This window comes from Moschus berezovskii, chromosome 10, assembly GCF_049115385.1.
Source record: "Moschus berezovskii isolate FMDL1 chromosome 10, NW_MosBer_1.0, whole genome shotgun sequence".
NCBI lineage: Eukaryota > Metazoa > Chordata > Mammalia > Artiodactyla > Moschidae > Moschus > Moschus berezovskii.
In genome coordinates, this window is record NC_142469.1 from 88,731,675 (window position 1) to 88,744,686 (window position 13,012).

The window sequence follows — 13,012 nt, forward strand, 5'->3', positions numbered from 1 at the left end:
TTAAATCAATGCTGTTTAATATTATTAACTTTATATTTGTAACATGTGGTTTTGCTTAAATTTTATAGTTTTTTAAAGAACTTGTAGTCATACAGAATTTATGCCATATTTATATAAGCTACATTGTATTTGTGTTATTTTCAAGTAATTTGTCAACATTAGGTGCCATTCATTCTTTTTCCTTGAAGAGCAGTGTACTCCTTACTTAAGCTGGAAAGATGATGTACTAGGACCGTAAAAGAAATAAAGAGTGAAAAGATATGTCCAGCATTCACAAGTACATTGTAATCAATTAGGAATTTCAATTTGCATGGAGGCATTTGTTTTATAAATGTTTCTTTGTGACTAGGGATGTTGACTTGTGTCAAAAGTTCCTGTTTCATAATTGACCTTTGCCATCATCAGCCTATAGAAAAGAGGATTTTAAGAAATCAGATGGGGTGGCCTGCTTTCAACACTCAGAACTAGTGACGCAAGACCATGTCAGCTGCTAGCAAGGATTCCTGCTCACACTGGGACGCATAAGGAAGGTGAGGAGCTGTGGACCTGAGAGGAACATCTATCAGCTTCTCCACGATCTTCTCAACAAGCTCATCATTCCAAGAGCAGGTATTCTCAAGGAAAGACTGTCCGCTGAATCGGTGACTTCTCTGCTCGGACTTCAGTCTATTTTCATTGCATCACTTTTTTGTACTAAGCTCATCTTTAAAATACTCATCATTTAAAACACATTTGTTTTGTGTGGTGCCAATATTGTACTTTTACATTTTCTTTAGGATCACTAAGGAATGCTGGTTGCGGTCTATGAACTCACAGAAATTATAAATCACCTTTGATGAAGGAATCCATCCATTTGAAGCATGTGTTAAAGGGAAAAAGAAGACAAATAAAGACATGGAGTTGCCTCAAGGGGATGAAATGGATGACGAGGAAAAAAAGAAGACGTCTCAACCACAAAGTAAGGCTTTTTGCTGTAGAAGCTTGTAGTTTCTAAATGGATGGCACAAATTCTTCTAAATGAATAAACTATAGATGTAAAAATATTTAGTCTATTTGTGAACGCTACACCTTTGAGAACTAATTTAATTATTCAAATTTGAAACCAGCATTTGCTAAACACTTGTAAAAGGCATGGCTTATTTGTTACCTTCTGTTGGTGTTTTTTTGTTTGTTTCACTTTTATCAGTTCCTCAGGACAGGGCTATGGTGCAAAACGGATTTACCAGAAGTGAGCATTGATCAACAGTCTCACCTTAAAATACTTTTGCAAGTTGTTATGCAAAATCACAGTTGCAGAAAAATTGAGGTATTAAACAGATCAATTATGCTATCTCTAGTTTAGATGTTTTCAGCCCATTCTCTTTCACAGAGAATGTTCTGCGTGTATGCATAGAGTAGCCAATACGTGCTAAACTTCGGGCCTCTTACAAGTATGCCAGTATATCAGAGGAAAGTTTTCACTTATTTGCAATTTGAGCTATCAGCAAAGAAAACATTTAACTAATATCAAAATAGTACAATTTGCAACCTCACTTTCTACCCCTTCTTGCGTACCATGCACAGAAAAATAAGCTTATTTAAAAAGAAATTGCTTTTCTAAGAGAGATGTCAGTTGCATTTTTTATATATTTGTATTTATTTTTTAATTTTTAAAATTTTTATTGGAGTAGAGTTCATTTATTAATACAATGTTGTGCTAGTTTCAGGTGTACAGCAGAGTGAGTCACTTATATATACAGCCACTCTTTTGTAGATTCTTTTCCCATATGGGCCATTACAGAGTATTGAAAAGAGTTCTCCTTATTAGTCATCTATTTTATATATAGTAGTATGTATATGTGAATTCTTATTTCTTTTCTTTTTTTAGTAGTTTTTCTAAGCTTACTTTGAGTTTGATATAACAGGATGAAATAAATCATTTGCTTTGGAAAAATTTTCTTTTTTGTTTTTTCTGTGGCCTTTGAGTTGGTCTTGGACACTTTTTTGTAGTTAAGAACATAAACTTTTGTGTTGGATGCTAAGATTTGGATCCAGGTTCCTTTGCTTGCTGGTTCTGAGACAGTGGACTGGACAGGAGATTTGAAGGCTCTTTTCCTCCTTGGTCAGATGGGGTTGAGTTGTGCATACCTCATACTTTGTGATGCAAATGATAAGTGTTGGTTATCTTTGTTATGAACCGGCCCTTAATGTGGGAGACCCAGGTTCAATCCCTGGGTTGGGGAGATCCCCTGGAGAAGGGAATGATTACACACTCCATTATTCTTCTCCAGAGAATTCCATGGACAGAAGAGCCTGGGGGGCTACATATAGTCCATGGGGTCACAAAGAGTTGGACATGAGTGAGCAACTTTGATATATTAGTATTATGGGTTGTTGTTGGTTTGTTTGTTTTTTTAACGATCTGTTGTCTGCTAATATTTGTACATTTAAATCTTGAGTTTCCAAGCTGTCTTAATCTGTTTGGACTAAACAGCATACAAAAATACTCGGACTGAGTGTCTTATAAATAGCAGAAATTTATTTCTCACAGTTTTGGAGGCTGTCAAGTCTTATATCATGGTAGTGATGAATTTGGTGTTTGATGAGAACTTGCTTCCTGGTTCATAGATGGCTGTCTTATTGTTATATCCTCTTACAGCAGAAGGGGCAAGAGAGTTTCCTGGGGCTCCTTTTATAAGGGTGCTAATCATGTTTTTTTCATACTGTTCATGGACCAACCTAGATAGCATATTAAAAAGCAGAGACATTACTTTGCCAACAAAGGTCCGAATAGTCAAGGATATGGTTTTTCCAGTGGTCATGTATGGATGTGAGAGTTGGACTGTGAAGAAAGCTGATCGCCGAAGAATTGATGCTTTCGCACTGTGGTGTTGGAGAAGACTCTTGAGAGTCCCTTGGACTGCAAGGAGATCCAACCAGTCCATCCTAAAGGAGATCAGTCCTGGGTGTTCATTGGAAAGACTGATGCTAAAGCTGAAACTCCAATGCTTTGGCCACCTCATGCAAAGAGCTGACTCATTGGAAAAGACTCTGATGCTGGGAGGGATTGGGGGCAGGAGGAGAAGGGGACGACAGAGAATGAGATGGCTGGATGGCATCACCGACTTGATGGACATGAGTTTGAGTGAACTCTGGGAGTTGGTGATGGACAGGGAGGCCTGGCGTGCTGTGATACATGGGGTCGCAAAGAGTTGGACACGACTGAGCGACTGAAATGAACTGAACTGAACTGAATCATGTTCTTAAGGTTTCTATATTCATGACTTCATCACCTCCCAAGGTTCCACCTCCCAATACAATCACATAGGGACTGGGTTTTAACATATGAATTTTAGAGGGACAGAAACATTCAATGTATAGGAAAGGTTAGAAACTCTGTTCTCCTATATGCTGTGTATGTTGAATAACCGTGGCTTGTTTGAAGTACTGATGCACCAATTTCCTCATATACCTTTAAAAAGCTTATTTGGGAAAAATAAATAAATATGTTTTTTAAAAAAGCTTATTAGATACAGGATAAATGAAACTTTAAAATTTTACCTATTTACTTTATAAAGTCTTATTTCTATATTTCCATAAATTACATTTTATATAGATAAGCTATATGCAAAAAGATTTGGATGTGAATCTGAGAATATTTTTCTAGTCTGAGTGTACTAGAGAAAAATTTATATCATATGACATATAACATTGTTTTTTTGAAAAGCTGACCAGTGGATCTAAATAAGATGAAAATATCATCAGGGAACATTTTTCATAGACTGTGGGTATAAACATTTCAGAGCAGATTGAGGTTCTATGCTCTGATGGCTCAGTGGTAAAGAACCTGCCTGCCAGTTCAAGAGACCTTAATTCGATCACTAGGTCAGAAAGATCTCTTTGAGAAGCAAGTGGCAATCCACTTCAGTGTTCTTGTTTGGGAAATCGGAGAAGGCAATGTCAAGCCACTCCAGTACTCTTGCCTAGAAAATCCCATGGATGGAGGAACCTGGTAGGCTGCCGTCCATGGGGTCGCTAAGGGTCAGACACGAATGAGCGACTTTACTTTCACTTTTCACTTTCACACATTGGAGAAGGAAATGGCAACCCACTCCAGTGTTCTTGCCTGGAGAATCCCAGGGATGGGAGAGCCTGGTGGGCTTCCGTCTATGGGGTTGCAAAGAGTCGGACACGACTGAATTGACTTAGCAGCAGCAGCATGAACAGAGGAGCCTGGCAGGCTACAATTCATGGGGTCAAAAACGGTTGGACACTACTTGGCAACTAAACAACAATACCCATGCTCTAGCTACCATTTAAGGATGCTGTGTCAGTTAGGGTCTCAGTGTGAAAGAGATGGCACGTTCAAATTAAAATAATTCAAGGAAGATTTATAAAGAAGGGTACTATTGTAAAGGTGTGAGCAGAGAGGAAACTGTAAGGGACCTCTGGGCTGTCATACGCCAGGCCTGAGAACCACGAGCAGAGAGAGGTACCCGGAACTGAGGGAGAGGGGATCATGTAGAACAGACCCCCTTAGGGGAAGAATGAGCTTGTGCTGAGGGACACAGACACAGATAGCCCTTCTGTCGAGAATAAATTCCCTGACCTCATCCCTGCTTCTGCTCTCCTGCAGGACTTCCCTTCCAGCCAAACCCAAGGAAAGCCAAAGGGCACAGGAGCCTGTTAGAACAGTCCATTCTTACCCTCCAATTAAAATAAATTAATTTTAAAAAAAAGAATACTTCATTCAGATCAACCTCCCAGGGTTGAGAGCAGAACAGAGGATGACAGAAAGTGGATCTTAAGGAGCAAATAGAAGATAACTACACACATGCGGACATTATAAAATCTAGAATTCATTTTTTCTTGTTATATCCATTGGTGGCAAGTGTTTCTCTGGTGGCTCAGATTGTAAAGAATCTGCCTGTAATGCAGGAGACCCGGGTTTGATCCCTGGGTCAGGAAGATACCCTGGAGAAGGACTTGGCTACCCACTCCAATATTCTTGCCTAGTGAATTCTGGAAAGAGTGGCCTGGTGGGCTACAGTCCATGGAGTTGCAAAGAGTCAGACATGACTGAGCAACTAGCACTGTTCATAAAATAGAGTTAAAGCTTTATAAACATGCAATAGGCAGAATTCTTATAGGAATTTTAAAGCAAATTTTTCAACAGTAGGATAAAAGAACAAAGCTTAAATTCCATATTCTGTTTCTTAAAATAGTCCTTTAAAGCTACGTCAGTGCTAGAGACAAATTCCAAAATCTCATTATACCCGGCGTCACCCTCTAAAATGTTCTCTCCATGCCCTGAGCTCCCCCAAGTTCCACTTGGGGCTTACATTTGTCATTTATTCATTCATTATTTAACAGATATTTATTGAGAGTCTCCAATGTCTGAGGTATTTTGCTAGACTTTGGGTAAATAGTAATAAGTAGAATGGATACAATATCAACTGTGAATCTGAGAATGTTTCTCAAAATTTATGGTTTAGTAGGTGAGTAGTTTAAAAGATGTAAAGGAAGATTTAAACAGTTTATAGGGATTTTCCTAGTGGTCCAGTGGTTAAGAGTCTGCTTTCCAATGCAGGGTATAATGGTTTGATCCCTGGAAAGCAAACTAAGATCCTGCATGCTGCATGGTGTGGCCAAAAAGAAAAATATTTTTTTAATTTAAATAGTTTATAAGTCTGTGTTCATAAAGGTTATCACCAAGAATAACAGAACCACATGCCCACCAAAAGTCCAAATTAATATTTAAGCACAAAATTTGGGAGAATTCACAGAGTAGCCATTTATGTACTAAAAAGCCACAGATATTTTAGGCAGTGTACTTTCCCCCCTCCGAAGAAGATCAAACCAGTTACTCTTGAGGGAAATCAATCCTCAATATTCCTTGGAAGGACTGATGCTGAAGCTGAAGCTCCAGTATTTTGTTCATCTGATGTGAAAAATCTGACTCATTGGAAAAGTCCCTGATGCTGGGAAAGATTGAGGGCAGGGGAGAAGAGGGTGTCAGAGGATGAGATGTCTGGATGGCATCACCGATGCAATGGACATGAACTTGGGCAAATTTTGGGAGATGATGAGGGACAGGGAAGCCTGGAGTGCTGCAGCCCATTGGGTTGCAAAGAGTTGGACACAACTGGGCGACTGAACAACAACTTTGTCTCTTACTTAAGAAGGATTTTTATCTTAAACTTTAGTTATCCAGTTCTGGGGAAACTTATCCAAATAGAATTAGTGAGACAAAGAATAAGCGGCTACCAGGATCTAGAAAGTGCTGTCTAACACAGTAGCTAAAGAGCTGTCTGCAATAATGGAAATGTTCTATTCTGTTTTGACTGATACATTAGATACTAATAAGCACTTGTTATTATGGTGACACGTCAGTAATGAGACTGATGAACTGAATTTTAAAATCTGTTTAATTTTAATTAATTTAAATTTAAAGAGCCACATGTGGCTACAATAAGAACAAGATGTATGAGGTGGGGCTTTCTGAATACAAGTTGATTCATTTAATCTCATTTCTCTTTTCTACAGAGTTAATAACAGTTATTTATTTACTCATGCAACATCATGGGCCCAGCAGGATGTCAAATAGAGAGGAAATTAAAGATAGGTTATATGAAAATAACAAGTGTTAAGAAAGAAGTGGAAAATTTGGAACACTTATGCGTTGCTGTGTGAATGTAAAGTAGTGCAGCTGTTGTGGAAAACAGTATAATGATCCCAGAAGAAATAGAAAAACAACCATTTTGTTGTTGTTCAGTCACTAAGTTGTGTCCAGCTCTTTGAGATCCCGCGGACTGCAGCATGCCAGGCTTCCCTGTCCTTCAATATCTCCCAGAGTTTGCCCAGATTCATGTCCAATGACACATCCACAACTGAGCATCATTTCTGCTTTGGCCCCGCAGTTTCATTCTTTCTGGAACTCTTAGTAATTGCCCTTTGCTCTTCCCTCCTTGCATAGTGGATAGCTTCCAACCTGGGGGCTCATCTTCCTACATTATATCATTTTTCCTTTTCATGCTATTCATGGGGTTCTCACAGTAAGAATGCTGCAGTGGTTTGCCATTCCCTCCTCCAGTGGACCACGTTTTGTCAGAACTCTCCAGAAGGACCCATCCATCTAGGGTAGCCCTACACAGCATGGCTCATAGCTTCATTGAGCTATGCAAGCCCCTTTGCTACAACAAGGCTGTGATCCATGAAGGGGAGAATTACCATATGATCCAGCAATTCCATTTCTGGGTCTCTATCTCAGAAAAATGAAGGCAGAGACTGAAAAAAATATTATTCAGTCTTTAAAAGGAAGATTTTGACACGTTATAACATGCATAAACCTTGAAGCCATTATACAGACTGAAATAAACCAGTTATAAAGGGACAAATATTGCACGTTTTTTCTTATTTGTGGTCTCTAGAGTAGTCAGAGACAGAAAGTAAAGTGGTGGGTGCCAGGGACTAGGGAGAGGGGGAATGAGGAGTTAGTATTTAATGGCTACAGAGTTGTCAGTTAGGGAAAATGAAAAAGTGCTGGAAATTGATGGTGGTGTTTGCATAACAATGTGAATGTACTTAATGTAACTGAACTTCTCATTTTTTAAATGGCCACAATGGTAAATGTTATGTCAAATATATTTTATCGCAGTTTTAAAAACATAGGTTAAACACCTATCCTCAAGTAATTTGAAAATTAGCATAGAAAGGAGAAACGGGAGCTGGTGATTGCTACATGGTGTAGGGATATAAAATGGCTATTTATAATATCGTATGAAAGGAGAGATTGCTCTATAGCAGAGATTGGCAGAATGTCATAAATCAACTATACTTTAATTTAAAAAAGTAAAATAAAATGACTGTTTTCCGATAATCTTCTAACACTGAGACTGAATGGGTTTATGCGCCCTTCCAGTGAGGGATGGCAGTGGTACACAGATGATGTACGCAGTATCCAGGGGGTGAGCCTTTACGTGGCAGTTGTGCCCCTCTTCAAGTGCTTGCCCTGCTTTATCTGAGCTTTACTCTAAAGTGCTAATGGCTCAAAGAATCCAGACTGGAGGGAGACTTCTCTGGTGATCCAGTGGTTAAGACACCATGCTGTCATTGCAGGGAACTCGGGTTCCCTGGTCAGGGAATCCTTGGTCAGGGAATTAAGATACCCCCTTGAGGTGCAGTACAGCCAAAAGATAAATAAAGAAGAATTAAAAAAAAAATCCAGACTGGAGGTGAGAGCCAACATCTCCAGACAAATGTCTGTAAATATAGAAGACCTATCTGGGAGCCTAGCCGGGGTGGTCAGGCCAAGTGCAGAGAACCAGGTCGGTCTACATCTTGCCATTATCAATATCTGCATCTCTTCATAGTCTGCTCTCTGTCAACCAACTTTTTTTTTCCAACTGAATCTCTCTAACCACCCCCTCCCAACTGCAGCAATTTCTTGATACCCTGGATCTTCTGATCCATAGACCTAATATCTTTTCACATGGCCTCATCGCTATCATTCATGTCCTTGCTTCTCTCCTTACTCGGTTTAGATCCCATGGTCCTGAATTATGGTTATTCCCTGGCATACACCCTCAACACTCTGGTCCCTGTCGCCTCTATCATATTCACCTGGCAGCTCCAAACTCTGATTATCTCTGGACCTCTGCCTAATTTTATTGGTGCCCAAGTAGACACATGAGGTTCGTGAAAACACAACTATACCAACCGGTCTCCCTTTACATTCATGATCCCCAACTTCAAATGAACTCTTAGTGCCACTTCACCATCTGACTGTATTTTCAAAGTCCATTTGCTCTCTCCCTGTCCCAAGATGCTGTTTCCTACTTTCTCCTCTCTTCTCCAACTTCCTCTCACTCCTCACTCTCAGCTGATGACCTTCCTTCTTCATTGATAATACATGTTCCTGTGTCCACATTCAGTAGCATCTGTGCCCATACCTGCCTCCCCGCACCGCCCCCCCCCCCACCGGCTGCCATGAGGGGAGAAACCTATCTTCTCTTTTTAATCCCAGCCTTCCATCTGTGCACTGGATTCAATCTCTGCTCATCTACTTAAGAGCTGCTGCTGCTGCTGCTGCTAAGTCGCTTCAGTCGTGTCCGACTCCGTGCGACCCCATAGATGGCAGCCGACCAGGCTCCGCCACTGCTTGACAATTATCCCTTTTCTCTTCTGTCTTGTCACCTTTTACTTGTCTTCTGGCTCATGCCCCTAAGCATACAAATATGTACATTTTCTAATTAAAAACAATTCTCCCTTGACCATACATTTCCTTCCAGATATTGCCCCACTTCTCTGTCTCCATTTACTCATTTTTCTCTCTGGGCTCCACAGAAGCATTGGTCATCACACACCACCAAACCCTTATCAATTTTGCCATGGCTAAGCCCATTGCTCAGTTTTCAATCCTAATTTTACCCACTTTAGCAGCCTTTGATAGAACTGACCGCTTTTGAAATATTTTTTCCATTTGACTTCTGGAACATTCTTCATCAGTTTACCTCCTATCTCACTGATTACACCTTCTCATTCTCCTTTCTTGTTCATCTTCCTGACCTCTAAACTTCGGAGTACCCTATGACTCAGACTTCAGACATCTAAATTCTGTGTGCTGAAGACTTCCAGATTGAAACCATCATCCCGGACTCACCAGTCCAACTGATATTCTTGACAACTTAAAACTCCAAACTTCAAGTGTGCAAAATGGAGCTGTTAGTCCCCACAAACCTCCTCTCCCCTCCCTCAACCCCCACAATTTGCTTCCCAGGCAGTCTCCTCACCTTGGTCTAAGGAACCTCTTTCCTCTTGTTGCTCCAAGGAAAACCCTTGACTCATCCTTGACTCCTCTCTCTCTCTCTCACCCCACATCCAATTAATCACGCAGTCCTCTCAGCCCCTCCTTGGGTATAAATCCAGAACCTGCCCACTTCTCACCAGTTCCACTGTCATGGGTTTGTGTCAATCCGGGTTTTCTGCAGAAACAGAGCCAATAGGAGATACATCTATATCCAGAGACTGAGACAGAAGGAATTGGCATGCATGATTATGGAAGCTGAACAGTCCCAACATCTGCAGATGACAAGCTGGAACCCAGAAAAGTTGGTGGTATAATTCTATTCTGAGTCCAACGGCCTGAGAAGCAGGAAAGCAAATGGCCTAAGTTTCAGTTTGAGGTCAAGTCTGAAGTCAGGAGAAAACTGATGTCCTAACTCAAAGACAGGCAGACCTAGGGAGAACAAATGCTTTCTTATCCCGCCTTTTGTTCTGTTCAGGCCTTCAACAGCTTGGATGAGGCCCACCCATACTGAGGAGTATAATCTACTTTGCTAGGTCTATGGATTCAGATGTTAATCTCATCTATAAACACCCTCACAGATGTACAGAGGGTTAAACAGAATAATGTTTAACCAAATACCTGAGCAACCCGGGCCCAGTCAAGCTGACACATAAAATTAATCATCACAGCTTCCTAACTGGCTGGCCTACTTCCATTCTTGTCCCTTAATCTATTCTCAATGCAACAGTAGACTAAACAAACAAACAAAAAGCCACATCAGGTTACTCCTCTGTTAAAAAATTTCCAATGCCTTCCCTTCTTAATCAAAGTAAAATTTAAGAACTATCAAGCCCACCAAGGCCCTACATACTCTACTCCCCACCCACCCTCACCAGTTATCACTCCTCCCCATTCATTCTTTCCCTACCATACTGGTGTTGCTCCAGGAAGTCAAGCATGCTCCTACATGCTTGATATCTGAGAGCCTTTACATCTGCAGATTCCTCAGCTTGGAATGGTCAGAATAGGTGGGTGGTCCTAAGATGGCAGAGGAATAGGATGGGGAGACAACTTTCTCCCCCACAAATCCATTGAAAGAACATTTGAACCCTGAGCAAATTCCACAAAACAACTTCTGAATGCTGGCAGAAGACATCCAGCACCCAGAAAGGCAGCCCATTGTCTTCGAAAGGAAATGGAGAAGTCTTGAGGGTACTGTAAGAATAAGACTGAAATCCAGAGGCAGGAGGCTTAAGTTCAAAATCTGAAAACACCAGAGAACTCCTGACTTCAGGGAACATTAATCAATAAGAGCTCATCCAAAAGCCTCCATACCTACACTGAAACCAAGCACCACCCAAGAGCCAACAAGTTCCAAAACAAGACATACCACACAAATTCTCCAGCAACACAGGAACATAGCCCTGAGCTTCAATATACAGGCTGCCCAAAGTCACACCAAACCCACTGACATCTCAAAACTCACTACTGGACCCTTCATTGCACTCCAGAGAGAGGAAATCCAGCTCCACCCACCAGAATACTGACACAAGCTTCTCTAACCAGGAAACCTTGACAAGCCACCCATCCAACCCCACCCACAGTGAGGAAGCTCCACAATAAAGAGGAACCACAAACTTCCAGAATATGGAAAGGCCACCCCAAACACAGCAATTTAAACAAGATAAAAAGGCAGAGAAATACTTAGCAGGTAAAGGAACAGGATAAATGCCCACCAAACCAAACAAAAGAGGAAGAGATAGGGAAACTTCCTGAAAAAGAATTCAGAATAATGATAGTGAAAATGATCCAAAATCTTGAAAACAAAATGGAGTTACAGATAAATAGCTTGAAAACAAGGATGGAGAAGATGCAAGAAATGTTTAACAAAGACCTAGAAGAAATAAAAGAGTCAATACATAATGAATAATGCAATAAATGAGATAAAAAACACTCTGGAGGGAACAAACAGTAGAATAACAAAAGCAGAAGATAGGATAAGTGAGGTAGAAGATAGAATGGTAGAAATAAATGAAGCAAAGAGGAAAAAAGAATTAAAAGAAATGAGGACAACCTCAGAGACCTCTGGGACAATGTTAAATGCCCCAACATTCAAAATATAGCAGTCCCGGAAGAAGAAGGCAAAAAGAAAGACCATGAGAAAATACTTTAGGACATAATAGTTGAAAACTTCCCTAAAATAGGGAAGAAAATAGTCACCCAAGTCCAAGAAACCCAGAGAGTCCCAAACAGGATAAACCCAAGGCGAAACACCCCAAGACACTTATTAATAAAACAAAGATCAAACATAAAGAATAAATATTAAAAGCAGCAAGGGAAAAACAACAAATAACACACAAGGGGATTCCCATAAGGATAACAGCTGATCTTTCAATAGCAACTCTTCAGGCCAGAAGGGAATGGCAGGACATACTTAAAGTGATGAAAGAGAAAAACCTACAACCCAGACTACTGTACCCAGCAAGGATCTCATTCAAATATGAAGGAGAAATCAAAAGCTTTACAGACAAGCAAAAGCTGAGAGAATTCAGCATCACCAAACCAGCTCTCCAACAAATGCTAAAGGATCATCTCTAGACCAGAAACACAGAAAGGGTGTATAAACTCAAACCCAAAACAAAAAAGTAAATGGCAACACGATCATACTTATCAATAACTACCTTAAATGTAAATGGGTTGAATGTCCCAACCAAAAGACAAAGCCTGGCTGAATGGATACAAAAACAAGACCCCCATATATGTTGTCTATAAGAGATCCACCTCAAAGCAAAGGACACATACAGACTGAAAGTGAAATCCTGGAAAAAGATATTCCACACAAATAGAGACCAAAAGAAAGCAGGAGTAGCAATACTCATATCAGATAAAATAGACTTTAAAGGCTGTGAAAAGAGACAAAGAAGGACACTACATAATGATCAAAGGATCAACCCAAGAAGAAGATAAAACAATTATAAATATATATGCATCCAACATAGGAGCACCGCAATATGTAAGGCAAAAGCTAACAAGTATGAAAGAGGAAATTAACAATAGCACAATAATAGTGGGAGACTTTAATACCCCACTCACACCTATGGATAGATCAACTAAACAGAAAATTAACAAGGAAACACAAACTTTAAATGATACAATAGACTGGTTAGACCTAATTGATATCTATAGAACACTTCACCCCCAAAAAATGAATTTCACCTTTTTCTCAAGTGCATATGGAACATTCTC

At 40.2% G+C, this 13,012-nt stretch overlaps 1 protein-coding gene across 1 annotated transcript in view; it reads left to right on the plus strand.

Annotated features, from left to right (window-relative positions):
• Positions 1 to 472: 472 nt before the first annotated feature.
• Positions 473 to 13,012, plus strand: part of STX11 (syntaxin 11) — a 59,472-nt gene continuing 46,932 nt past the window's right edge. Inside the window, exons 1-2 of the mRNA XM_055433410.2 lie at positions 473 to 609; positions 777 to 958. Of these exons, the coding sequence (XP_055289385.1) occupies positions 895 to 958 (64 nt within the window). The 5' untranslated portion in view covers positions 473 to 609; positions 777 to 894. The remainder of the gene's footprint in view (positions 610 to 776; positions 959 to 13,012) is intronic.